The 27,334-nt window shown below is 40.2% G+C and overlaps 1 protein-coding gene across 1 annotated transcript in view; it reads left to right on the top strand.

Moving 5' to 3' along the window:
* Positions 1-23,810, top strand: part of LOC101471800 (transmembrane protein 266) — a 53,208-nt gene extending 29,398 nt beyond the window's left edge. Inside the window, exons 4-11 of the mRNA XM_004539572.6 lie at positions 9,124-9,278; positions 10,668-10,741; positions 11,886-11,942; positions 13,345-13,483; positions 16,478-16,593; positions 17,405-17,600; positions 21,997-22,059; positions 22,146-23,810. Coding sequence (XP_004539629.1) covers positions 9,124-9,278; positions 10,668-10,741; positions 11,886-11,942; positions 13,345-13,483; positions 16,478-16,593; positions 17,405-17,600; positions 21,997-22,059; positions 22,146-22,786 — 1,441 coding nt within the window. The 3' untranslated portion in view covers positions 22,787-23,810. The remainder of the gene's footprint in view (positions 1-9,123; positions 9,279-10,667; positions 10,742-11,885; positions 11,943-13,344; positions 13,484-16,477; positions 16,594-17,404; positions 17,601-21,996; positions 22,060-22,145) is intronic.
* The last annotated feature ends 3,524 nt before the right edge of the window (positions 23,811-27,334 follow it).

Here is a 27,334-nt window from a genome sequence, read left to right as displayed (position 1 = left end):
TCCCGGGAACAACATCGGAGATCTCTGTCCAGAAGAGCGCAGTCCTGGGAACAGCTAAGATACTGCGCAGGACCCTCAAGCTCCCAGGCCTCTGGTAGAGGACCCGAGCTTGAAGGATAAACCGCCCGCAGGGGCGTGCTGGGTGTTTTTTTTTTTATATTAGGGGTGCAACGATACACAAAATTCACGGTTCGGTTCGGTTCGATACTTTGGTGTCACGGTTCGATATTTTTTCGATACAAAAAAATGTTCATGCCTTTTTAATTTGTCATTTATTAAAATTATAAATATATATTTTAACTCAAAAGTACAGTTTTTAAATTTAACCCTAACCCTTGTGCGCGTTTTTTATTTTGACAGCGAATGCGCACCTGCGGACCACTTATGTGCACCCCTGGTTATTTAGCTCGTCATATTGCAGCCACAGAAATTCTTTTGTCCATGAAACCATAAAGCTGCACTTTCTTTTTGCCTTATAGTCTCATTTGTCATAACTTCTCCGTTTTGTGGTAAGCTTTTCTTTGGCTGTCACTTCTTCACCTCGACCTGTCTTATTTGGCTCAGCAGAACTAAAATATATATACTGCTACTTTTACACACGGACTCACATAAGCTCAGCGATTCTCTGCGCGATCAACCTCTCACATGTTTAAGCTTGCTGCGGAAGATTTCACTTGTCATGTTTGCATAGTAAGCTAACGATTAATAAGACGATGTCAGAGGAATTGGTGCACAAATTATCATCACTCACAGATCAGTGCTGTCATTGCAAAGTGAAAGCAAAAAAACAAGCGCAAATTCAAACGCGATTTCAATATGTCACATATTGACAGTGGCTCACCGATGCCAATGACATAATTACCCAGCTACATTTCTGAAAGAATGCAAAAGCATTGACATATATTTTTCCTACAATAGCCCGACGGGCAGGGAAGAGATAGATTTTTGTAGCCCGACTGGAAAGATCGCTAGCTCCGGGACGTCGGGCTAGCGATTTTGCAAGCCCTGTATTTGATTGAGGAATCACTCATCTTTGGAAAAGAGAGTTTATTACAGAGAAATGTCTCTTTCCAAAATAAAAGCTATACTATCCGCTTCTTCTGGGCTATATTCTCAGCAGCATAAGGAGAATCACGTGCTAACAGCTGTCTAAATGACTCGGGTAAAGTTAGTAGCATGCTTGTTGTTTTTGTCTTTGCACTAGGATGATGTCGGCGTAAATGTGCAGTCATATTCGTTGTGTTCCCACTAGTGCTTTCAGGTTAATCTCGTTGAAATGACCTTAACGCCACAACACGGCAAATCTCCGTTAACGAGCTACCGCCAATCGCCCCGTGCATGGGGCTAGACGGCCAACACGTTAACGAGCTAACTGCGCTAACACACTAGTTCACACCAATGTAATTAAGCATTGCATGGCACATCCAACATACTGTTTTACTTTAGTCCATGACTCGCTTACCTTCAGGGTCATACGTCACATGAAAACCAAAATAATTCCAAACGCCAGATCTGAATGAGGGTGGGGGAGGTCCATCTAGCAAGGAGAGCTTAACTTCTGTCTCGCTAGCTTGCCCTGCGCTCTTCCTCCTGACTATGCTGTCTGTGTTGAGCGCTCAGTGGATCTGCGCTCGACAGTGCAGCCTAGGCGGAGTAGTCGAACGCAGATTCACTGAGCGCTCAACACAGACAGCATCGTCAGAAGGAAAGTTGATAAAATAAATTACAAATGTTGTATTGTTCGATACATATGCGTACCGAACCGAAAGCACTGTATCGAACGGTTCAATATCGATACGAATATCGTTGCACCCCTAATATATATATATATATATATATATATATATATATAAAACACCCAGCACGCCCCTGCGGGCGGTTTATCCTTAAGCTCGGGTCCTCTACCAGAGGCCTGGGAGCTTGAGGGTCCTGCGCAGTATCTTAGCTGTTCCCAGGACTGCGCTCTTCTGGACAGAGATCTCCGATGTTGTTCCCGGGATCTGCTGGAGCCACTCGCCTAGCTTGGGAGTCACCGCACCTAGTGCTCCGATTACCACGGGGACCACCGTTACCTTCACCCTCCACATCCTCTCGAGCTCTTCTCTGAGCCCTTGGTATTTCTCCAGCTTCTCGTGTTCCTTCTTCCTGATATTGCTGTCATTCGGAACCGCTACATCGATCACTACGGCCGTCTTCTTCTGTTTGTCTACCACCACTATGTCCGGTTGGTTAGCCACCACCATTTTGTCCGTCTGTATCTGGAAGTCCCACAGGATCTTAGCTCGGTCATTCTCCACCACCCTTGGGGGCATCTCCCATTTTGACCTCGGGACTTCCAGGTTATACTCAGCACAGATGTTCCTGTACACTATGCCGGCCACTTGGTTATGGCGTTCCATGTATGCCTTGCCTGCTAGCATCTTGCACCCTGCTGTTATGTGCTGGATTGTCTCTGGGGCATCTTTACACAGCCTGCACCTGGGGTCTTGTCTGGTGTGATAGACCCCAGCCTCTATGGATCTTGTGCTCAGAGCTTGTTCTTGTGCTGCCATGATTAGTGCCTCTGTGCTGTCTTTCAGTCCAGCTTTGTCCAGCCACTGGTAGGATTTCTGGATATCAGCCACCTCCTCTATCTGCCGGTGGTACATACCGTGCAGGGGCCTGTCCTTCCATGATGGTTCCTCGTCTCCCTCCTCTTTCTTGGGTTTCTGCTGCCTGAGGTATTCACTGAGCACTCGGTCAGTTGGGGCCATCTTCCCAATGTATTCTTGGATGTTCGTTGTCTCATCCTGGACTGTGGTGCTGACACTCACCAGTCCCCGGCCCCCTTCCTTCCGCTTAGCGTACAGCCTCAGGGTGCTGGACTTGGGGTGAAACCCTCCATGCATGGTGAGGAGCTTTCTTGTCTTTATGTCAGACAAAAAATAAATAAATAAATAAATAAATATATATATATATATATATATATATATATATATATATAAATAAAAGGACCCCAAGAAGGGACCGGTCCCCTCCAACTACCGACCAATAACCTGCCTCAGTACTACATGGAAGCTCCTGTCAGGCATCATATCGGCTAAGATGAACAGGCACATGGGTCAATACATGAGCGGGACACAGAAAGGAATTGGCAAGAATACCAGAGGCGCAAAACACCAGCTACTGGTAGACAGAACAATCAGCCGAGACTGCAAGACCAGACTGACCAACCTGTGCACTGCCTGGATTGATTACAAGAAGGCCTATGACTCAATGCCCCACAGCTGGACACTGGAATGCCTAGAATTGTACAAGATCAATGGGACCCTAAGAGCCTTCATCAGGAACTCAATGGGGATGTGGCGTACAACACTAGAGGCCAACTCCAAGCCCATAGCACAAGTCACCATCAAGTGCGGGATCTACCAAGGAGATGCTCTGTCCCCACTACTGTTCTGCATAGGCCTGAACCCCCTCAGTGAGATCATTAACAAGACTGGCTACGGATACCGACTACGGAACGGAGCAATTGTCAGCCACCTCCTGTACATGGATGACATCAAGCTGTATGCCAAGTGTGAACGAGACATCGATTCACTGATCCACACTACCAGGCTATACAGCAATGACATTGGAATGTCGTTCGGACTGGAGAAGTGTAGTCGGATGGTAACAAAGAGAGGGAAGGTAGTCAGAACTGAGGGGATTGAACTACCAGAAGGCAACATTGCAGACATAGAGGACAGTTACAAGTACTTGGGGATCCCGCAGGCGAATGGGAACCATGAAGAGGCCGCTAGAAAAGCTGCAACCACCAAGTACCTGCAGAGGGTCAGGCAAGTCCTGAGGAGTCAGCTGAATGGTAAGAACAAGATCCGGGCCATCAACACGTACACCCTGCCCGTGATCAGGTACCCTGCTGGGGTAATAGGCTGGCCAAAGGAGGAGATAGAAGCCACTGACATAAAGACAAGAAAGCTCCTTACCATGCATGGAGGGTTTCACCCCAAGTCCAGCACCCTGAGGCTGTACGCTAAGCGGAAGGAAGGGGGCCGGGGACTGGTGAGTGTCAGCACTGAAGGAAACAGTTTCCAAGGCCTAATCCGTGGATCGACTTCCTTCGAGGCGTGGACGTCTATCAGCAGAGAATGTACCTTCACCTATCAGCAGAGAATGTCCCTTAGTCTGTAACACAGTCAAATATATTCTCAAGCAATATTCAAGCATGCCATTCAGCGTGTTAGTACGAGCTCGGGAGCAGCTTGGGAGAACAAGAAAACAGAGACTGCTTCAGATTGTCTTCCCAAATTGACTCAACTTTATTCACAAGTACAACAGTTTATATAGAGGGTAAAATTCATGAGACAGCAGATTTATCAGTTTAAACCAGTACAGACCAAGATAAGGCAGCGTCTTCCTGCCCTTGGGTGAAGAAGCATCCTTTGTGTAGTTTATTAGTTCAGCTACAATTGTGATTATCTCAGCGACATATTTTCAAGGCACAAAACGAAGAGTTCTTTCATTAGTGAAATCTGAAACAAACCATTTGGCCTTCAACAGGCGTCTAAAAGATTAAGAAACTAATGTAGCTGAGGGAGTGATCTCTGTGGTATTTCAACCTTGTACCAGCCTGTGATTCTCACACATCAATTCTTGGGTCAAAGAGAAAAATAACTAAAACAAAGGGGCCTTATTGAATGACAGAGTTTTCCTGTATAATGTCACTATAAAACAATATCCAGTAAATGCTACCATGGTACTAAAATACCTAACAAGCACCACAGTCCAGGATGAGACAACGAACATCCAAGAATACATTGGGAAGATGGCCCCAACTGACCGAGTGCTCAGTGAATACCTCAGGCAGCAGAAACCCAAGAAAGAGGAGGGAGACGAGGAACCATCATGGAAGGACAGGCCCCTGCACGGTATGTACCACCGGCAGATAGAGGAGGTGGCTGATATCCAGAAATCCTACCAGTGGCTGGACAAAGCTGGACTGAAAGACAGCACAGAGGCACTAATCATGGCAGCACAAGAACAAGCTCTGAGCACAAGATCCATAGAGGCTGGGGTCTATCACACCAGACAAGACCCCAGGTGCAGGCTGTGTAAAGATGCCCCAGAGACAATCCAGCACATAACAGCAGGGTGCAAGATGCTAGCAGGCAAGGCATACATGGAACGCCATAACCAAGTGGCCGGCATAGTGTACAGGAACATCTGTGCTGAGTATAACCTGGAAGTCCCGAGGTCAAAATGGGAGATGCCCCCAAGGGTGGTGGAGAATGACCGAGCTAAGATCCTGTGGGACTTCCAGATACAGACGGACAAAATGGTGGTGGCTAACCAACCGGACATAGTGGTGGTAGACAAACAGAAGAAGACGGCCGTAGTGATCGATGTAGCGGTTCCGAATGACAGCAATATCAGGAAGAAGGAACACGAGAAGCTGGAGAAATACCAAGGGCTCAGAGAAGAGCTCGAGAGGATGTGGAGGGTGAAGGTAACGGTGGTCCCCGTGGTAATCGGAGCACTAGGTGCGGTGACTCCCAAGCTAGGCGAGTGGCTCCAGCAGATCCCGGGAACAACATCGGAGATCTCTGTCCAGAAGAGCGCAGTCCTGGGAACAGCTAAGATACTGCGCAGGACCCTCAAGCTCCCAGGCCTCTGGTAGAGGACCCGAGCTTGAAGGATAAACCGCCCGCAGGGGCGTGCTGGGTGTTTGTTTTTTTTTATATATATATTTTCTTCATTTTTTAACAAATATAGTGATGAAAAGTAAGATCAACCTTCAAACTTTAAAAGAATAGTTGCTTTGCATTGTATACACCTAACATGAGCAGCAGTGCACAGGTTGCTAGAAGAAAAACTTGCATTGCATGGAAGAAACTAACACACAAGGATCAGTGTTTTGGAGATAATATTTGTTTGCTACAAGAGCAAGTTCTGTTTGTCTGTTTTGGTCTTAACTGCAAACAGACCAAGTAAAAAACAGTTCTGTCAACTCAGCTTTCTCTTTTAGCGTCTAGCTCAGTTTCATTATGTTACTTTAGGTTTAACACTTTTTGGGAAGCCTTTTTTGTTCTTATTGTAGTGTACTTAATTGCTATTACATTCACTTCTCTTGTATTCTATTCAGTTCAATTCTTATTTATACAGCGCCAAATGACAACAACCATCACCTCAAGGCGCTTTATACTGTAAGGTAGACCCTACAAAAATAATAATAATATAATAATAAGACTTCTGGAACAACTTACTCAGGACAGATGAGACCAAAGTGAAAATATTTCATATATATAAGGCACAGTGTCATGTTTGGCAAAAACCAAACACAGCATATCAGCTCATACACCTTATACTAGCTGTCAAGCACGGTGGTGCAGGGGTGGTAATGTGAAATTTGAGGCCATTTGTCCACCAGTTGAAGGTTGGCCAAAGTTAGGTCGTGTAACAGGACAATAATCCCAAACACAGCAGCAAAGCTACAACAGAATGGATATAGGTGTAATAGGGCCTTAAGAGAACTGTACATAAATGAATGTCCACCAGCCTCAATGAACTGAAGCAATGTTGTAAAGAAGAGCGAGCAGGAATTCCTCCATAACAATGTAAGAAATGTATAAATTCATGTAGAAAATGATTGCTAACTAACGGTGGTGCTACAGGATATTGAATAATGAAATGTACTTGGCTGTTCACATGTCTGCACAGAATTTTGTTAAAACTTTCTTTCTCTCGTAACTGCATATTTAGCCATGGTAAGTAACAAGGATCAAATCAGTTACACAGGATAAGTGAAATCAACTGTGGGTCCCTGATTGAGTTTGGTCAAGACTGCACAAAAATTTTCTTTAGATAATTTGCTCAGCGTGTCAGATTATGATGTATATTTATGCAAAATCTCCAAAAGCTTAATCAGTTTGTCAATTTCCTATTTTGCACATTGTGATTTGAGCTCTCTAACTCTGAGAAACTTTATGGCCTTGAAGGTGTTAACACTAACTCCAAAACAACTGAAAGCACATGTATTAAAAATATGCATCACAAATACATCAATATTTTCTTATCGCAGGATGCCCAGGTGTTCTGGAATATAGGCTGATACACATAATGGCATCATACCTGGCATCCACAGAGTCTCTGCAAGACTGGTGGTGCAGATTTTACACCATCTGGAGCTTGCACACTTGTGCCACCCCACCCAGTGCCAAGAAGATGATTGCTATCAGCATGATTATGCCTTTATTACATTAGCCGTGCATTGTTTACAGACTTGTGGCTCTACCCATGCCAGGCTGTAAGGAATACTTTTATGTGAGAAAGCAGTGGGGGGGTGGAGTGATCAGCTCGACAGCTGCTAAAAACATTTTCCTCATTGCTACGTAAACGTGCCACTGCAGGAGGAAATTATAAAGAGGGGCCCTCTGAAAATGCTTTTGTTAGGATTTCCTTCTTAAGGGATATTCTTGATTTTACTGTGAATAATAATTTTGCAGGTTCTGTTTCAACACTTGCACTTGATCGGATAATCAAAAATACGTGTGAAGTGAGTATATAGTATACACTATATACTTGCCTCAAAGATTTCTGGTAGTAGATGATAAAAATGGACTTTTATGCTTCAAGTACTCCTAGAGTTCATTAATATCATCCCTTCCAACACAGCATTTAAAAGAAGTAATTTCAAGGATAGACAGAAATTCCTCCAACATTTTAAAACAGGGAACGTGGAGAGTTTAGATATGACTTCTGTGATGAATATAGCAAATTCATTTTGAAGCTATGGTGAAAATGGAGCCATTTTGCCACCGTTGCAGCTCATATTAGTGGCATGCCAAGGAATGAAGACATGATCAGAGGAGGGAAATGCTCTGCCAATGTCTGCCTCTTCTATGCCAGAGCATGGGGAGAAGGGAAAGGTGGTGGGCAGTGCCAACTTTCCATACCAGCTGGAGAGCCGGTGAAAGGCATTGTTTCTCTCAGCTCCTGTCAGCCCTTGTAGTAGCTGATCTGTATGACCATCCCACTATTTCAAAATAGAATTAGGCTATCTCGCCAGACACACTAGTGGCCTAAATGCTGATTTCTTACAGTGAAAATAAAGCTTAGTCTGAAATGTATTGAAATGTTAATCTGTCATTTTATCTTAAACATAAACCAGTCTGTCTGTTTTTAAATTATATGACAGACTATCATTTTCTATACAGTAACATTGATGTTTTATTTAAACCTGTATGCCGTAGCCAAAGAAATAGGCCACAGACACTGGGTTATTAAAATTAATTACATTTTTTTCCCTTCATTCCACACCACATTTAACTTATGTCCCAAGCTAAACATGTGAAATCATTCCTTCTTAGCAGCATCCTCTACAGTGACTCCCTTCATCCCCATATAAAAAAGAGGCCATCAGTATTCCACTCACACTGCTGATGGTCAGAACACTAGTTCACAGAGCTTCACTGTCTTTTTCTCTGTCAATGCTCCCTCTGAGTACACTTTTCTTTGGCCATCACTACCAAACTTTGGCCAGATTTAAACAGACATCACCTTTCATAAGTGTAAACTACCACCCTCTCTTGGCCATGTCGGGGAGTTCAGCTGTTCATATTCATATACCTACTGAAATATAATTACTGGGGTCATGCAATCAGTCACAGAGAGTTCTGCAGTCAGAAATGCAATTCTAAATGGTATATATAAACATGATATGTACACATATCAGTACTTTATTTTGTGCTATTTTTTTAACCTAAATTTTCATTTCTACCGTGTACATTAAACAGTTAAAGTAGATAAAAGGATAAATCTACACAGTCAAAAAGTCAGTGGTTTTGGATCCTGGTTTAGCTCAGTGCATTGAGCGGGTGCCCATGGGCCTGGGTTCGAGACCGACCTGTGGCCCTTTGCCTCTTGTCTTCCCCCTTTTCTCTCTGACCCCGCTTTCCTGTCATTTCTTCACTGAATCTAACAATAAAGTTGATAAAGACCCAAAAAAAAGGCAGTGGTTTTTATTAAGGGTTCGGTTGTGGTTTTACAAGCTTCTGACTCTGCTTTGGTATTTAAATTAAAATCGTAAATGCTGGTTGAAATTTACGTTGCATTAAAATATCCCCCCCTTCCTTGTCCCTTTAGGTCCAACTGGCTGAAGCCGTGCTGTGGGCGTCGAGTGGCCCTGTGGCAGGTCTGTCTGCTCAGTGCTGGCTTCAATTGCATCCTGGTGGCCTGCGTTATCCTGGTGGTGCTTTTCCTGTCTTTGGAGCTGCTCATAGACACCAAACTCTTACAATGTAAACAGTGTGCTTTTATTTGTCCCGTTTTAGCCGGTACTATTATGTAAGGAAAAATCTGCTGAGCATGCATATTCTTATCCATTAATACACAGTGTGACGTTCATAAAACACTTGGGAGGCATATAGTAGCAGCTCCACTGGAGCAGTGGGGAGTTAAACAGTTTAGTGTCCTCAAGAATTAAACACTGATGCTGTGTCTGCACTGTGCCCTACCTTCTGCTAGGATCACATTAAGGAAATATAGTTTCAGAAATATATAAGGTGTGCCATTATTTTTTTTCATTATTGTTTACACTGGACTTTCTCTATACATCAACCTGGGCAGTCATCGCTGCTTTGCAGCCTAAATGTCTTTAAAGGGAACCCTTTTAAGGTCAAGCAGAAGTATAAGTAATGTAAATAATGCATTTAAAGAAGCTGAAACTATCTTCACTTTACTGAGCTTCAAAAGAAAAGGGCTTCTTCCATATTACTATAAACAGCTATGATATTATAATAGGAGTTATTTTTCTACAGAATAAGTACCTGTACCAGATACTTGATATTTTTACTTATATTGAACTTTCGCTTGTTGTATCTGTGCTTTTGATCAAATAAAGCCTCTCAATATATCTTCCAATAATGCCATTATGAAAATACATGCTGCTGTTTACAAAGACCTAATTTTCCATTAAAATAAATGCATATGACTTAGATTGTGTTTACAGTCATGGTCACATATTGTAGAGTTTACAGTTACACAATACGTGCAACTCCGAAATCTGGCTCTTATACTATTTCACCTCAGTATGTATAGTAATTTATTTAAAAAAAACAAACAAAAACAACAAAAATAACCCCTGTAAAGATCCATTACATTTATTGTAGGTGCCATTGAAACTATTAGTAATTTTCTGTTGAACTTCTTGTGATAATGTCCACATTTAACTGTATTTTGTGCGCATTTTTGCTGTTTGTGTAGTCCTACTACACAAACAACTTGTGGAGCTGGACAATAAATGGTTATGATGGAGAGTGATGGATAGAGGTGATAATGAACCAAGATTCTTGTCAGTGGCAGCAGGCAGCCATCCTCATCGATTACTGGCCAGCGTCCAGCTCTGTTGATACTCGAGTCTCGCTGTGGGGACTGCAGGACTCTAGTCACTTTAGATCTATTGTAATCTAGTTCTCAAGTCCACTACCTGCCCCACAAGAGAAATAGCAGATGGGCAATAACATGGGATTGGGCAAGAGAGTGCAGAAACATATTAGTAGTATAGGAAGTGGGTATGCTGGTAGCACAGTGAGTTAATGGATGGACATGATTACACCAATTAGTTTTCTTACACTGTGCACCTTAAGGACAGTGCAAATAAACATTTATTCTGTTTCCTCTCTAAATAGTTTCCAATGCGTTCCAATTTGCCAGCATTATCCACTGGATCAGCCTTATCATTCTGTCACTCTTCTTCTCAGAGGTAAGATCTGTATATTATTCTCAATTACGTCACATTTTGGTTCCATCATTAACATAATCTCTTTTACTTTCCGAAATCTTTGCTCTTGGGCCAACGTAATAATCACAGAACGTTTAAATTGCAAAGATTCACTAAGATCTCACTTTTCTTGTTCATTTGCAATTAAATTAAACCAGCTAAACTATGTAACACCTCCATATCTGCAAACCAGGTTCAAACCTAAGGGAACTAGAGTAGGTAGTTGCTACCATTTATATTCCAATATTGTCTAGTCTTGATTAAGCTATAGCTTAAAAATGCTACCTGGAAGCAGAATCAGAATTAAATTTAAGCCATTGTTTGATAAAGTAATGTCTTTTCATTACTTTGTGATTATGAAAATAACATAAAGAGGAGAATATGGCCTAGAGGCCTCCACTCCAGTGCAAACCAATTACCCTGACAGCCTCAGCCCCAATGCCCTAACCCAAACTTTAATTACCGGTGAGCCAGCATGAGCAATAATTAAAGCTGAGCTTACAGAGCAGTGGGGATGGGGTTACAGTGATGTGATCCATGCACACAGGGCACCCACTGGCATCACAGAAGAAGAGGTGCACCAGCCAGTCCCCCTGCACCAATCAGAAAACACAATTCTTACATGTGGGCGGAGCAGCTGCTCGTCTCACCTGATACCAGCATTATTGTCTAACATGTGCTCCAGATGATGGATTAGCAGGACCACCTCTAGCTAATTAGAGTGTAAATCAATGTCCCTGGTTAACAGTGTACTGCAGCTAGCCACATTTTCCAGAGCATAAGTAGAATTTGATATGTGTGTATGTGTTTTCGCAAATTTCATGCCATATTTCCATCAACAGAAATAATTATGCAATAACAGATTTACCACAGAGTATTATCAGTGGAAGGTATCATGTAGAAGTGCAGTAACTAAATACCTCCACTGAGATATTTAATGTAAATGTAATTTATATATTTATTTTTGGATACTTTTCTATTAAGAAGAAAATACTTTCTTTCCCATATATTAGAAAATTAGCAATTTTTGGATGTAAACATGACTTAAAGGAGTCTTTCACATCTATCAGCTTGCTGCCTCAATTATTCATTTCAAAATATCCCTTTATCTCTCTGTGTGCCTCAGACTGTCTTCAGAATTGTTGTTCTTGGGATCTGGGACTACATAGAAAACAAAGTTGAGGTTAGTACTGCTATACCGACAAATCTTCATGTCAGATTTTAGTATATTATGTTTAATTCAGTTTAATCTGAATATTTATTTTTAACGTTTTCTATTTTTATTATTTTTAATTTAGCCTCCGGTTCTTGCATGGTATGACCATACTGACCTTTCCCACTTAAACACTCTTATTGACCTTCTTGATGAAGGTTGATGGAAAGATTGTATAAATAATAACATCAAGGTAAACATGACATTTCTACATGCTAAAAACTCACTAGCTGGAGGTTAACAGAAACACTGGAAACATTTGAAAATAGCTGGTTGTGCCCAAGGTAAGAAAACTATACCAACCATACAAAAATAAATGAGATATAAAAAGGTTGTTAGCAGCACTGACTCATGCTTATGTGACAACTTTTGAACCTTTTGACAGGGCCACAGCCTGCTATCTGTTTTCACCAGTAGTGCTAAGCTGTGTCAGCCAGTTTCTGGTAGACAGATGAGAAGTATGATCAGAACGTTAAATTAAATACATTAAAAACGAAAAATTGATAGCGTGTGGTTATTCTCTTTAATGCAATCTTCTTGTGGAGCAATGCGTCATTTGCGACAGATCAAAATATAGCATCCTTTGCTATTACTAATCTCTCACTGGATGCCCTATTCCAGTTATTTGCTGTCGTGTGTTTGCAGCTGCTGGTATTCCTGCATTAAAATCGATAACCTTTAACTCAATTTAAATTTTTGGGAAAAAAAGGAGTCACAGGGAATTGGTTTTAGTGAATAAAGTGGGTGATATACAATGATTATGTTGGTGTGTCCCAAAAAATTGGGTGCCCTTTATTGCAATCTTACTGAACTTAATGCTGGCAGTATGACACTGGAGGAGGAGTTCATGGGGCACAATTCCATTAATTTTGAAGAAAATGAAGTGCACATTTCTGGCTGTTCTGGGACTTTTTTCATTGAAATCTGCAGCTTCCACATTACACTGAAGGTAGTTTGTTGGAGCCACAGTTTCCTTTCTGTTTGTTTGTTGAGGTCCATGGTGAAAATGCAAGTGCACTGAAAGTAGTTAGAAGTGACTTACGGGGAGCGATCTAAAAGTAGTCGAGAGTCGTAAGAGGTCGCTTTAAGGCATGGTATTTTTATTTTTGTTTGTGATCGCATCTGTTCATGTCAACTGAACCTCAGATAGAATTCAATTAGGTAAATAAGGACTTTACCAAAATGTTAAAATATTCCTCTGAAGCAAAAAACTACATACATCCATGAATAAAATCCACATATAAATATTATATTTGAGTCTCGCTAAATCAAGACCATAGAACTGGGGTCAGGGGTTGAGGGTTAACGGAATGGAGTTATGGCTCGTACGCTGAACTTGTTTTAATTCTGTATTTACTTTTGTCCCAAAAAGGTGTTTGATGGTGCAGTTATTGTGCTGTCCCTGGCCCCAATGGTGGCATCCACAGTGGCCAATGGGCCCAGCAGCCCCTGGGACGCCATCAGCCTCATCATCACACTACGCATTTGGAGGGTCAAGAGGATCATTGATGGTAAGGCAGACAAAAACTCTTTTTCCATCAAAATCCAGACTCAATTTCCAGAAATTTGAAAGTGACACATAAAATTCACACAGCATGCCAGTGGTCTTCTTCTTTTTTTTTTTCAAAGGGGTCACACAGATGCAGCTAAGTGACCCCATTCTTTCCATGATTATACAAATTATTTGTGATTCAGAACAATACAGCTATTGATCATTCCTTAGAGTAAATTGCTTCCACTCTGCTACTCTAACTTGTATTGATTGCAAGCGTCTAGCTAAGTAGATTCACAGAAGCCATAATGAATATAGTGGTTGTTCTCTCCTATGCTAATATAGACTGGTTCGATATCCGCTCAGAGGTCACCCTCATGACGGATCTCTGAATGCATACAGGATGAGGTGCATGCAGAGCACATAGGAATTCAGTGTACAGTTCGTCCACGTCCAGTATTTTAATGTAAATATGTGTCTGTTGTTTTCTACAAAGCTTTAATACAGAGTTTAGGGAAACACACACCCACACATTCTATTTCTTTTTTTTTGTTAACATTAACGTGCAGCTGCTCACGTGATTTCTAGGGAGGGAACATGTGATTTTCCTGGCGCACCTCAAACTACTAGGGAAAAAAAGTGAACACAACCCAAAAAATATAAAGTTAAAGGACTGGCTCAGTTATCACATGACAGTCATCAAATCTTTGGAAAAAAGAGTTTGAGATATAAAGTGGCAAAGTTTGTGCAAGAGTGAATTTCACCACAATTTGTCATGATCATCAGGTAATGTTAATCTCTCAAACTTTGAAATTAGTTCTCTAGAAACAAAACAACCAAAAAACAGAAAAAAATCTCCATCATTATCAGTTTGACTCACCAGCGCTTGAACACTGCTTAACAATGAACCAGGAAGGTTAAGTTGCTATTTTTTCATGCTGAATGTAAGCTAGAGGTTGGTCTAAATCACTGAATATGAATTATCTATACTTTATTATAAATGCCTAATAAGATGTTTTTGATTTTCTGCATTGACCTCTGATACCAAAATTTGTAGTACAGATAAACGTCTGTAAAATACAAATCCAACAAGCTATTATGCAACACCTTGAGCAAAGCATATGTATATAGTGTGTACATAATATATAATGAAATGTAATTAAAAAAAAGAAATGTAACTTTTGGGTTTAGCAGATTGGAGAGAGAGTTGATTTTATGGCTTCAATACACAAGGGATCTGTGAAACATGTGAGTGGAGAAAGTGCAGCAAGGAATCTGTGAGGATTGTGGATGTTTTCATGCACTGATTGTGTTAAAATGCACTTATTCTACATCATGTAACCTGACATACAGTCTAGAAAAGTCTAGAAAATGTGTTTATTTTTCATGCATTCACCAATTCCATGCAAGGCACTGGCCTGCCTTTAGGTTCAGTGCCTGGGACACTGGGACAGAGGCCAGGGCAATCAAACCACCACCAACACTGGACTCTGAGAAGTTGTTGGATTAATTGTGGTGTGAATTACACTGCTGTGCAAGTGCTGGCAGAAACTGTCACCACAGCTGTGGCACACACATGCACGCACAGACACTATAATCACATAACCAACCCTGCTAAACTTGTAAATGCACAGTGCCACACAAATGTATTGCATTGTGTAGCTAAATAATTGAAGCTCTGATTGAGCTTTTCATGCTGGTTTGATTTCTGACTGAACTGACCCCATCTAATGTCTTCTCCTGTTTGATGTGTGTGCGCGTGCGCAACATTACTATAAATAGATACAAGGAGCATGTGGCGATGGCTGTGTGCTTTGCTCAGCTACTCTCTGTAGCAAAAGGCCTAGTTTCATTGTCATCTCAGCATGTTCAGAAAAATCCTAGTGTGTCCTTGTGACTAGGACCCATAGAATTAATGATTATATTTGACAAGTTTATGCCACTCATTGCAGGATACGCAGCATTAGCATGTGTGATATCATGTGGCAGACTTACAAATGTGACAAAAAAAGGTGTAAAAGACTGATTGTCTTCCAACTGTGTTGACAGCAGCAGTCCACAATTATTCTCACCATTCTTTTTTTAGGTTCCTTCATGTCCTACTCCACAAAGTGTGTCATGTATAAATAAAATACAAATTATAGGAAGAGCTGTTACTGACTGACAGAAAAGCAAGAGTTATTAAAGGTCAAATAAAGTATTCTAGCAACACTCCAGCAATAAACTCTTATTAGATGAAGATGAAGTAGAAGGTGATCGTCTGCTGGCCATGCAAAAGTACACATTCAGAAAATTCTATCAGAAAAACATTGAAACATACCACACATGCCACAATAGCAGCATTTATTTAAAGAATCTTAAAGCTTCACATTTCTGTTTTTATCACATTAAGTGATATCAGCATGCAAACAGACTGAGTATTCATGTCTGTGACATTTTTACAATATATGTGCGCTTGATTCATTTTCTAATTACTGCTCACTGTTCTGCTCAGGATAAGTTGGAGAAGGGTAGATTGATGCAAGACATTAACCACAAGTGTCTGAATGTCAGGCCAAAATACCTGTGTTTTTTGGTGTTCTTTGAAGACCCTTGCATCTAAAGTGGTTTCCAGGACCACAATGGAGTTGTGTCTTCACTTTAAGGTGCTGTTTTTGTAAAGGTCCAGTGACATGTTTGCACTGAATATAGGCTGAGAATGTACTTACACTTTATGACTCATTAAGTCAGATCAAAATCTTTTGCATCTAGTTTCATTCTTTAGTATTCAGTATAGTGTTACTAATTGCATTAATAAAGGTTGTGTGTGTGATGACAGAGTTCTTAGGAACAAATGACACAGGGTCAAGAAATATCTCTGCCCTCTGACCTTGATGTGCTTGATGTAAATTGCCTTAACTAACTGAACCAGCTCTGTTACCTGTGACACTTTTGTTAGTAAGTCTTAATGCCTCTTTATACATTACAAATATTTTCAGCCCATTCTCGTTCTCACCCTTCTCTCCAATTTTAGCGTATGTGTTACAAGTCAAAGTTGAAATGGAACTGGAGATCCAGCAGTGTGAGAAGACCAAGGCTGTGAGAGAGGAGCAGCTGGAGCGTCTCACTCAGATTTGTCAGGAGCAGGCTGTGAGTACCAACACATCTGAGATTTACTTTGCATTACTTACTTTTAATTGATGTGGAAAGGTTTTCTAATGGCGACTTTACAGTACAAAACTTTGATGGTCTCATTTTCTGTAGTAGTGCCTGTGTAAAACTCGAAGGACATTAACTGACAAGAATAGAGCTTTAAAAGCACCTTGGATGCAGGCACAATAATTTGTGTTGGCTAATAGCGCATGTAGTCATACTGCATTGTATTGCAATGAAGAACATTTATTTTAACTTTAGACGCCATGGATCTAGCTGTCCTTATTAAACTCTTTACTGCACTAAAGGACTGATTAAGGATACACGTTGTTCTTGGTCACATAAGCGACTGTAAGTTGATCTCTCACCAGAAGAGGGCAGCAAAACATCACAAACATGTTTCCTGCTTACCTGATTCGGATCAGCGGAAGAAAATGGAAACACACTCTGACACTCCCACAATTATGATGAAGACAGTTACCAAATTCTGGTTCTTTAAAAAAAAGGAGACAGTATTTCACAGTATCTGTATAAAAAATGTTTGCTTGTTTCTACTTTTGTGTATTCCAGAAACATGCTTTCTTTTCCTGTTTTTTCTCTTATTCCTGCACCACCTCATCCTTCCCTGTCCTCTCTCTTCCCTTTCTTCTATTTTGTTTTTGTCTCGTTTTGCTGTTCTCCAAATTTTTTATCGGGCTTCAATTTTCACGTTCCTGCACTTTCTCAAACTACTTGCTCACCCTTTTCTACAACCCCCTGTGACTTTCCATATTTATTTGTGTTTTTCCTCTTCATATTTATTCTTAAGTTTGAGATCAGGCAACTGAGGGCACATCTGGCCCAGCAGGACCTGGACCTTGCAGCAGAGCGTGAAGCAGCCATGCAGATCCACCATGTTTGGGACAAACAGGGCAGGAATTTTCAGGTTGTGGAAGGTTTGCCTCCTGGGGAGTCTGACGATGAGGGTGGTCAGAGAAACCCCAGGGAGCCACATGTCACTTCAGGTATAGTATAGCTTTTAAAACTGAGCTTATATCAACTGAAGGGTGTTTGAATTGGTTATAAAAGATGAATTAAAAAACTGAAAATGACTGAATCAAAGACTAAAATCTGTAACTTCAAAAAATAGCACAGTGGTTAGCACTGTTGCTTCATAGCAAAAAGATCTGAAATCACAGGCTGGCTGGTGAATTTTTGTGTGGACCTTGTTCTCCCCGTGCCAGCATGGCTCTGGCTTCTTCCCACAGTCCAAAGATATGTATATTAGGATAATTGGGACTTCTAAATTGGCTTTAGGTATGAATGCTAGTGTCAATGGTTGTATCTTCATCTGCCCTGCAACAGACTGGTGAACATTCCATGCTGTGTAGTCAAATGTTTGTGCATGCTGGAGGTATTTTCCCTCTTTGTTTTGATCAGTTTTGAGGGTCATTACTCGAAAAAAGTAAAATAAAGTAAAATAAAGTAAAAAAAATTGTTATGCATATTATAAAGAACACTCCTCTTAAAGTTGTGCAGTATGTTACTTAATTACACCCAAGAGAAAGACTTACGTTAACGTTACTTTCATCTTATTCTGTAAAATGACCTGAAACTCATTGTCTTATAATTATCAATTAACAATATAAACCTTTAGCACTCACCAAGCTTTAAAATCACTCTGGGTTCTTGGCTAGCTTAGAGTTAGCACGCTGCGCTTGTGAAGATCTGAAGTTGTGTTAACAGTATGATGCAGTTGTTTTTGTCCTGGAGCAGTCTCCACTTTACCATCATTCTCTCATACTTTTGTGCAATAAAATTAAAAGTAATGTCCATTCCATGCTGTAGACTGCTCCAATATTTTTCATCTCTGACTACGAACTGAAATCAGCTGATCGTTGCGAGAATGCAAGAACCGATAAGTGGGATCAATAGGCAGGCAGACTAACGATTCCAAGGAATTGGACTGCTGGGAACCAGTTCTCTACAAAAACCAGTTCTTGATTCTCATCCATGCTTAGACTCTGAACTGGACATGCATGGATGGATGAATGGATTGATTGGTTATATACCCTACCAGGTGCAAATTTTGTTTGAGGAAACAGTGTAACAAACCAGAAGAGAGGTGCAACATAAAGTATGTACATAATTATGTGGAACAAAAAGTCTGTTACACGGTAGCATCAGGTGAACTGAATGCCAGAGCAGTGTACACTTAATCTGGAGCAGTACCCCTGGAGCATCTTTGAGGCCAAGCTCTTAGCCCTTCCATGCTCACATGCAATACCCATCTGACCGCAGGCGCTCTGGGATCAATGCGGGGGCAAAAAAGCTTTTAGCATCTGGTGAATCCTGGAGAAAACAAGTATGTTCACTGACACTACGTCAGGTTGCATGGCTTCTGTCATGCCCCAACTATCTCTCTTACTGCCCCCCTCATGGCAAGGCCAGCGGAGCAATCCCAAACTGACTGGGCTGTTTCAGGTACAGAGTGTTCTGTGCATTGGGCCTTGTTAGTAGGGAGTCGGCTCCTGTCAACATCTGTTCCCCTTCACCTGCAAACCACAATAGGGCACCAAGAGGCTCCATGGTGGCCACAATATTACCCCGAGGGCATAGTGGGAAATCTGGCACACAGAAACAAGTGGGGCTTTTTACAGAAACATGGTCACTGGGATGAGCACTTAGACCACAAAGCTCAAGTCAAGTCAGGTGAACTCAATTCAAGCTTATTTGTTTTACACACAATGTTTCAGCTGGCTTCTCACCCTCCACATGGAGAGCCATTAAACCTCCAAGCGCTCATAAAAGGCAAGAATAAGCTATATATCAGGAGTGTGATGATTTTGACACCTACATGTACTCTGAATGCTGCAATAGTACAGAAACAGTAAAACAAAAGGTGGATCAACATTCTTGATTGTAGTGAGCATTTTTAAAAAACCCTACTGTGACTATTAAAAGAAATGCTTAAGTTAGATATTACACTAAAAGAGCACAGGTCTTTCTATTTCAAACCCAATTTTGTTACCTAATCTTAACCAAACCGAGACTGAAAGACAAACATTCAAAGAATAAGTCTAATGCAGTTTCATTCACTACATGTCCTTCCTTATAAAGACCTGCCTTAATTTCAGGATGAAATGCATGAAGGCATATTTTTTCCTATCATAGGATAGGTGGGCATCTTGTGGTCGAGTTGAGTATTGCAAAAAAAAAACTGAAAATGGGTGGAAATGGGAACAAAATGACACACATGCTGGAAAAACCTTTACTCAACTCTTCTTAAGTCAAGAACTTATAACGTTACAATTCAGTTTTTGCCTCCCAGGGTTACCATAAGGTTACAATAAGAGGCTGGCGAGCATTACAAACAAATTGATATCAGTGATGACATTAGATAAAAACTCATGGGATCACCATATAGTATTGTACAGTGTATAGAGAGACCACTAATGTCTCTAAAGAATTTTGAGCACAAAAAATGCACAAAATATCAGATATTCTGTTGTTGAGTCCAGATGACAGACTGACACTTTTAAATTCTTCTTGTACTTCTTTCGGGTGTTCTGCTTTGGGGTCACTGGAGCAGCTCATCTGCTTCCATCTCAGTCTTTCCCTAGCATCCTCTTCTGTCACACCAACCCTCTGGATGTTCTCCGTCACTGCATCCTTGAATCTTCTCAGTGGTCTTCGACTGATCTTCGCCGTCCTTTGTCTGTTATATACACTTTATTTAGCCTTACCTCTCTGACTTTGTCTTTAATGCAATCAACCTAAGCTGTCCCTCTAATGACACTTTTAGTTAGCCTGGCTAAAAGGTCTCTATAGACAGGTGTTGGACACTAACTCTTCAGAAACATTGTGTTATAAAATCAAAAGTCATATGTTCCAAATCTAAAGTTATCTTTAATTTTTATATGTCACCATTAGTTTCCATAATTGTTCTGTTTCCCAGGATCTGTCCCAACTATTTCACCTGTGGTTTATTGCTTGGTGTGCTAAAATAATTTTATAGTTGTAGTTTGAACTAAAAGAACCTCGGCATGTCACCTCTCCTTTTCCACAGAGATGACGACTTGGTAACTTGACTGTCACAGAAAGAAGAGGAGAGTCTTTATGTATGCTGGACTGCGCATTCTTTTTTCTTAAGACTCATGTGTTATTAATTGTGGAGTGATTGTCTCAGCCTTGTTTTAGTGAGTGCAATGCTTCCTCTCCAGGGGTGGCTCAGGGATTAATATTTTAGACTGAAAAATAAATGAAATTACCCATCAGAGTCTGCAGCATGTCCCGCGGGACAGGGGCTAGCACTCAGGGTACTCTGGGTTCGCACTCAGCCAGCGGACAGTGAGCTTAAGACCAATCAAGCGAACAGAAGAGCACAGCAGATCACAGTTATTCACCATGCACACTGAGGCAGGCTAGACTGGAGGGCTCAGAGCCTGAACAAAGAGCTCCTAGACTCTCTCACTCTCCCCCATTTCTCTAATCCCTGAAACCAACCCCACCCTGTCTCTGTCCCAGTTTATTCCTAGTACACTAAGGTTTGGCTAATGCACAAATGTAGCAGTGCGTGATCCAGGCCACTTGTCTATAAAGCACCTGTGGCCTGGGGCAGAAGTCATCTCTGTCAATATTCTGTTGTAAACATACAAGATATTTTCCATTTGGACTAGTTTGCACTATGAACATTGACATGGACCAAGGTTTGGACAAATAGGTGTGTAATCCAAACCCAGTGACTTACACATGATTATTAGGATGTGTCCGTTAAAGTATATTTAATCCTAATCTCACACTACTGTAAGATAATTATACTTTTGATTCCATTTTATATTCATAATAGTTAAAAAGTGTTTACAGTACTGTTAGTAACAACAGTAATTAGATTTGTTTAGTTTGTTTAGTTATCATGTCAACTATACATGAGAGGATACAAAACACTGTATGACAGGCAAGAAAAACTGGGCCTGGCATCTTTTAGCAAATAGATTATATATACTTGCCCTAACATATACTGGACGTGTCCATGCCCCAGCATCCAATTGGTTGGTTTAGTGCTATGCAGAGGTTTGCAGACACACATGCACATGCTGTAGTTGTGATATACATTCACTGGCATTTCATTCGCCTGTTTGTGACATAGATTTAATAAGGTGTTGGAAACATTTCTCGGAAATGTTTTTCCATAGGGATATGACAGCATCACATAGTTAACCATCCACGAATCTCCTGTTGCACAGCAAGCCAAAGAAACAAATAAAGAGGATGGTTAAAAAGTACGGATGAGTGGAAGTAAGAATGCAACCAGAAAAATTGATTCTGAAAAAAATATTCATGCATGTTTCAGTATTTTAATTTAGAAATCAGCTGAAACAAAAATAACTGTCATTGTTTTATTCTCTATTTTTAACTCAGATCCAGTTGTACGTGATGACATGAACAACTACATCAGCCAATATTACAGTGAAGCAAGCAGCGGTAAGTGACAGTAGCAAATAAAAAAAGCCATATTTGTATGGATGTCTTTATCTGCATATACTTTTTCTAAACACGTGTCTGTCAAGATGCTGGGGCTTCTGGCTTAGGTGCGCGGGTCATCACAACAGCAGCCATTGACGTTCACCTACCCACCAGTACAAACGTCATCCAGTCAAATCCTATGCTTGCTATGGAGCGGGTGGGCAGCGCTGTAAGTGATGCCTCCACCAGCATATCACGGTCCAGTGGCAGCCTCACAGCCCGCCCCCACAGCCTGAGTAGCCATACTCCGGGTTCATCAATGACAGACTGCAGCAGCAGCGCAGCTCAGGACTTCAGTCTGAGCTACAGCTCCCATCGCTGCTGCCCCCCTTCCTTCTCAGGCCAGGACCCCTGCAAGGACCCCAGCATGGTGGTGCAGGAGCTACTCTCCTCCCTCTCTGAGGACTCCTGCCTTGCTCAAAAGGGCCTAGTAGTAGACCCTGTCAACCTTAAGCTTCCCAGTCCAACTGGCTCAGAAAATGCCAGCCCCGAACTGGACAACAGAATAAACATTTTCAATCGCAGGAACCAAGAGGAGAGACGGGGCCGGGGAAGGGGTTGTGTGCTGTTGCAGACCAAGCCACTGATCCACCTGCAGGGCAGCAGCACTGAGCCGTCACTGGAGGAGAAGTACCGGCTACTGGGACCAGCTGACTCACCTCTAGGGCATATGTCTGATACATAAGCAAGCGTTATTTACACAGGAACAGAAGCTTTTACTCTTTTTATTTTTTACTGCCATCCCATTTGGCATATATCTGAACTTTTGTGACAGATCAAACCTCATGAGAGGGACCACACAAGATTTGAAAATTGGATTCATCTGTTACTGAGTAAATCGAGACTTAGCCAATTCAGAGCAAGCTCAAGCCTTAGCTTCTAGCTAACAGCGATGCTCCTTGAGTTGTTGTTTTCAGCTGTCATTAGTAGAAATTAAAAATGATCATTTTTAGGCCCTTTGGCATCCTGTCTAACCTCCCCTGTTTCTCCTTAATAGATTTTTGAAATCCAAAAAACCCCAGATATAGCACAACAAAGACAATACCACCCTATCAAAGGGGCATGTGTTTTTGGACACATTCTTCATCAGGAATTCTCACTTTGAATAGGTCCTAAATGCACTGAACTTTACGTGAATTAAAACCAGCAAAGGGCCATTCAAGCCTATACTGAACAAAAACATAAATGCTGAGCAGTGTTGCCATCTTAGACACTGCTCTTGAGAATTTCAAGCAGTAAAAGGAGTGTTTTCTATTGCTTTTTGTTGTTGTTCTGTTTCTTTTCAGTTTTATTTTCAAGTTTAAACATTAATTATGCTGTTCTTTGTTTAAACAGCCACAGGGTAAATACTGTAAGACTGGCTAAACTATTGAAAAGCCAATTTTCTACCTTTGCCTTTTTGTCACCTGTTTGATTTAAAGACCATGGACCATCATCAAAATTTATTAAATAGCAGTTTTGTTTTCAGAAGTTGTTAGTAGGGTATATTTGTGTGGTTGAAATGAAACGGTAACTGACTGGGCTCTTCACATGGAACTAGACTGGAGTGCTTGTAGCATGAACCTTTAAAAGAAATGTGCCATAAACGGTGAGCAAATTCTTTGCACTTTAATGTTTACAGACACTTTTGTAAACTTCATATGGAGGAAGTCATTGCCAAATGAAGGTGTTGTCAATTGAATGAAAATAGCAAAAAATAAAAGATAGTATTTCTTTAACTGCTCTTAGATCACTGACTCTTGTGAATTTATGATGTTAAATGATTTAAAGGTGTACCAAAGATACTTCACCAGGATAAAACATAATTGAACCGTGTGATTACTCTTATCAAAGATGTTCTTTTCACACGCTTCTTGCTGCACACGCCACTGTCACGTTGTTTCATTAGCGTCATCTTCTTATTTGCATATGATTTTGAAAAATTTTAATTATTTAAGGTTATTAACATTGGACCTGTCACAACAACCACTAATTGGTGAAGTCACTGTAAGTGTGTCGTGAGAGGAGACATCCCCCCTAATTACCCTCCCGTATCATTAATTCAGAAGATAAACTGCTGTTACATTTTGTTGCTTGTCAAATGTTTACAAGTATCCAGAGAATGTTTTAATTGTTAATAACGATTATGGTTGTAGTTACACTATCGACACAAGTTTTCAGAGTTCAGTATTTAATTTGCAAAACGGACTTTGAGGATTGGTATTACTATTCTTTTTTAATTAATTCATAAATGAGACCGTATCTATCTATTACACATTACAATATATTATTACAATAATAAGATAATAAGGTTAATATCAGTTTTAATTTCTAAGAAATCTCGATCTTTCTCTCTTTTTGAAGAGCAAAGAATACAGAGTAACAAAACCACAGACCAGTCTTATGGACATAGATGGTAGAAAAGTGTTCATCTTAGACCAAATAAGTGTCGATGTAGTGAGTAGGGCGCATTCAAAATGTGAAATTTAGAAATAAATAGAATAACTTTATTGTCTTAAAGCTGGAATCATTAATTCAGAAGATAAACTATCGAACTATTTGAAAGCTATATGTAGCTATAAGTAACTATAACTGTAACTATAAGTAACAAAGAAGTTACTTTATACATTTCTTAAGTTCATATATATATTTAAAAAAAGCTATTTTGCAATAGTTGCTCCATGTAGCCATAACTGTTTCAATTTCTTAAATAAGACTCACACATTAAATAATCATGGATACATTGTACCTAAACAATAAACAATACAGAGCTGCACAATTCAAGCATTGTCACTTGAGAAAAAAATGGCATGAATTGAGCTTAGTAAGAAAAAAATGTCTGGAAAAAAAAAAGCTTCAGCAGCCAACTGTGTTTTTTTTTAAACAGCTGACATGTAATGTGATAACCTGAATCTGCAACTTATTAGACATTACCAGACTCATCACATCAGTCTACTTCACAAAAACAACAATGCCTATCGCATGCCGGGGAACAAGTAAATAAACAATGATCCGCTTGGCTCCTGACACACACAAAGGAATCCAGTTGAATATGGGTGCCAAACCCTGGTTTGGCCTCTATCTGATACAGCTGCCTTTGTGTTAATGTCTCAAGTGGAGGTACTCTGCCTCTAACCTAAACTCCTTCCAGCTCAACCAGCCATGTAAAAGAAGCGATAACTCATATGGTTCAATTTCCAACTCAACCCTGAACAGCACTGTCCAGTGATGAAACTAAAGTACTAGTATAGGCATCCGTGAGAAAGTACATTTACCTAGTTAATTAGACTGTCTGTAAGTGTCCCATCACTTTCAGAAGACATCCTAAGAAGTAAATTGCTTTTGGGATCTCTCCAATGAAACCACTGGGTAGGTCTTGTCACACTCACAGGAGGTACATTTACAGTGACCATTAGACACTTAATAATTGAAATGTTTTAATAATGGCACAGAGGGAGTCCCTTTAGCTACATTAACATTACATGATCATTGTTTTCATTCTCGTTAACAAAGGAAAACCAATGGATTAGATTTGCATTATCGAGCCCTTTGGTACTGTAAGACTAAGGAGCATATATCTGTGTTTCTTCTTTCCTTTAATATGCAAGTTCCTAATCTATAGTAACATTAAGGCTCCTATTACTAAAATATAAACTAAACTAATAACTAAACAAATTCTGTAAATGATAGACGAAGAACTTTGAACAGTCACTGCAGATTTTCGTGTGTATTAATGGAATTATCTGTGGACCCTTGAGATCAAGAGGACCCCACCTCTGAAAGTTTGAAAGTCATTGTGGAAAAGATAAGCTATTTGTTTTAGAAAATCAAAAAACAGCTTTATTACTATTTTATTAGCTAATGTATCTTTAGCTAAAAGAAAGCTGCTATACAACAAAAAGAGCGTACTTTGTAGCAGAATATATCTTTTTTAATAATGTCTAACTTAAGGTGTCTTTGTCATCCTGGTTCTACCATGATCAGAGTATGAAGTGCATGATCACATCAGCCAATCACATGGGAGCAGCTCAGTTCATTTAGGCATGTATTATAGACATTGTGAACATCCTGCTTAACTTTTAACAGGTAAAGACCTTAAAGAGTTACTAGAGTCTTTAGACAAAAACTGACTCCGTATTAGATATTTGCTAGGCAACACAGTTGCTTAAAGTTTTAAAGCAACTGTTAGTTATCAAGGTATTTGTATTCATTTTAAAGGTCAATAATGTCAGTGTTTATGACTTCAGAAGGACAGCGAAGCAAAGTAAATCCAAAATATGATGGAAATTGGGCTGAATCTTATTCTGGACTGTTGCGGATTCTTGAGGTATGCTTGCTCTATGTTCACTGTAAAATTTGGGTTAAAATAAATCTTTTGAGATAAGTAATAATAATAATAACTAATAACTGGTAGTTCACATGAAATCTAAAATAATCTGGACTGGTTGTGTTCTTATCTATGGCTAAACTTTAGCGTACTAATAAAGTTATCATTCAAGCTTAGCTTACTTAAAAACAAATCAAACTTCATAGTATTAAATAAGGATATAGGTTTACACTGAGCCACAGGGATGTCTGAAATTTTTGGCTTCACTTCTGGAGAATCTTGTCATTGATCTTTATTCATAATTTGTACAGTATTTCTCTACAGACACATTTCTTTTTTCTTTTTTTTACTTCTGCCTTCTTACTTTTTTTGACACCCTAGTTACCAGCATCTAACAGTGCACTTGACTAAAACGGGGTTTGTTGGTGGTGATGCAAGAGCAGGGAATCCTGCCGTGTGCTGCCAGCTTTATAACAAAAAAGTTAAAAATAGGTTACATTTCATGACTTCTTATAAAGGCTCAAATTAATTGCAGTTATGTTTAAAAAGCGTTAGTCTGCCATTTAGAAGATGTGCACCACTGGAGCACTGACTGTGATGTAAAATGAACTGGAATATGAAGAATGTTTACACCATTAAAACCAACAGGTATACAGGAAAAAAAAAGTGTTCTTTCGAGGGACCTTACTGATGCAACTCCAAAGAGCTCTTGCTTGTCAATGTGACTTTTTATAAAGTGCATGTAAGAGATTTTGAATACGGTCCTGTGACACAGAACAGCTGGGTATATATTAAATAGAGTAAAGCTCATTGAGAACAAATAGATGTGGGGAACACAGCTGCTGTGGCCTGACAGATTGAGAACACATCTCACACAGGACACTCCTTCAAGAGGCTCTGATGTAGGAGAAAAATACAAATAAATTA

This window comes from Maylandia zebra, linkage group LG1 (genome assembly GCF_041146795.1).
Source record: "Maylandia zebra isolate NMK-2024a linkage group LG1, Mzebra_GT3a, whole genome shotgun sequence".
In the NCBI taxonomy this organism is placed as follows: Eukaryota; Metazoa; Chordata; class Actinopteri; order Cichliformes; family Cichlidae; genus Maylandia; species Maylandia zebra.
Note: the sequence above shows the minus strand (reverse complement) of the source record. Positions and strands in the feature narration are given on the sequence as shown.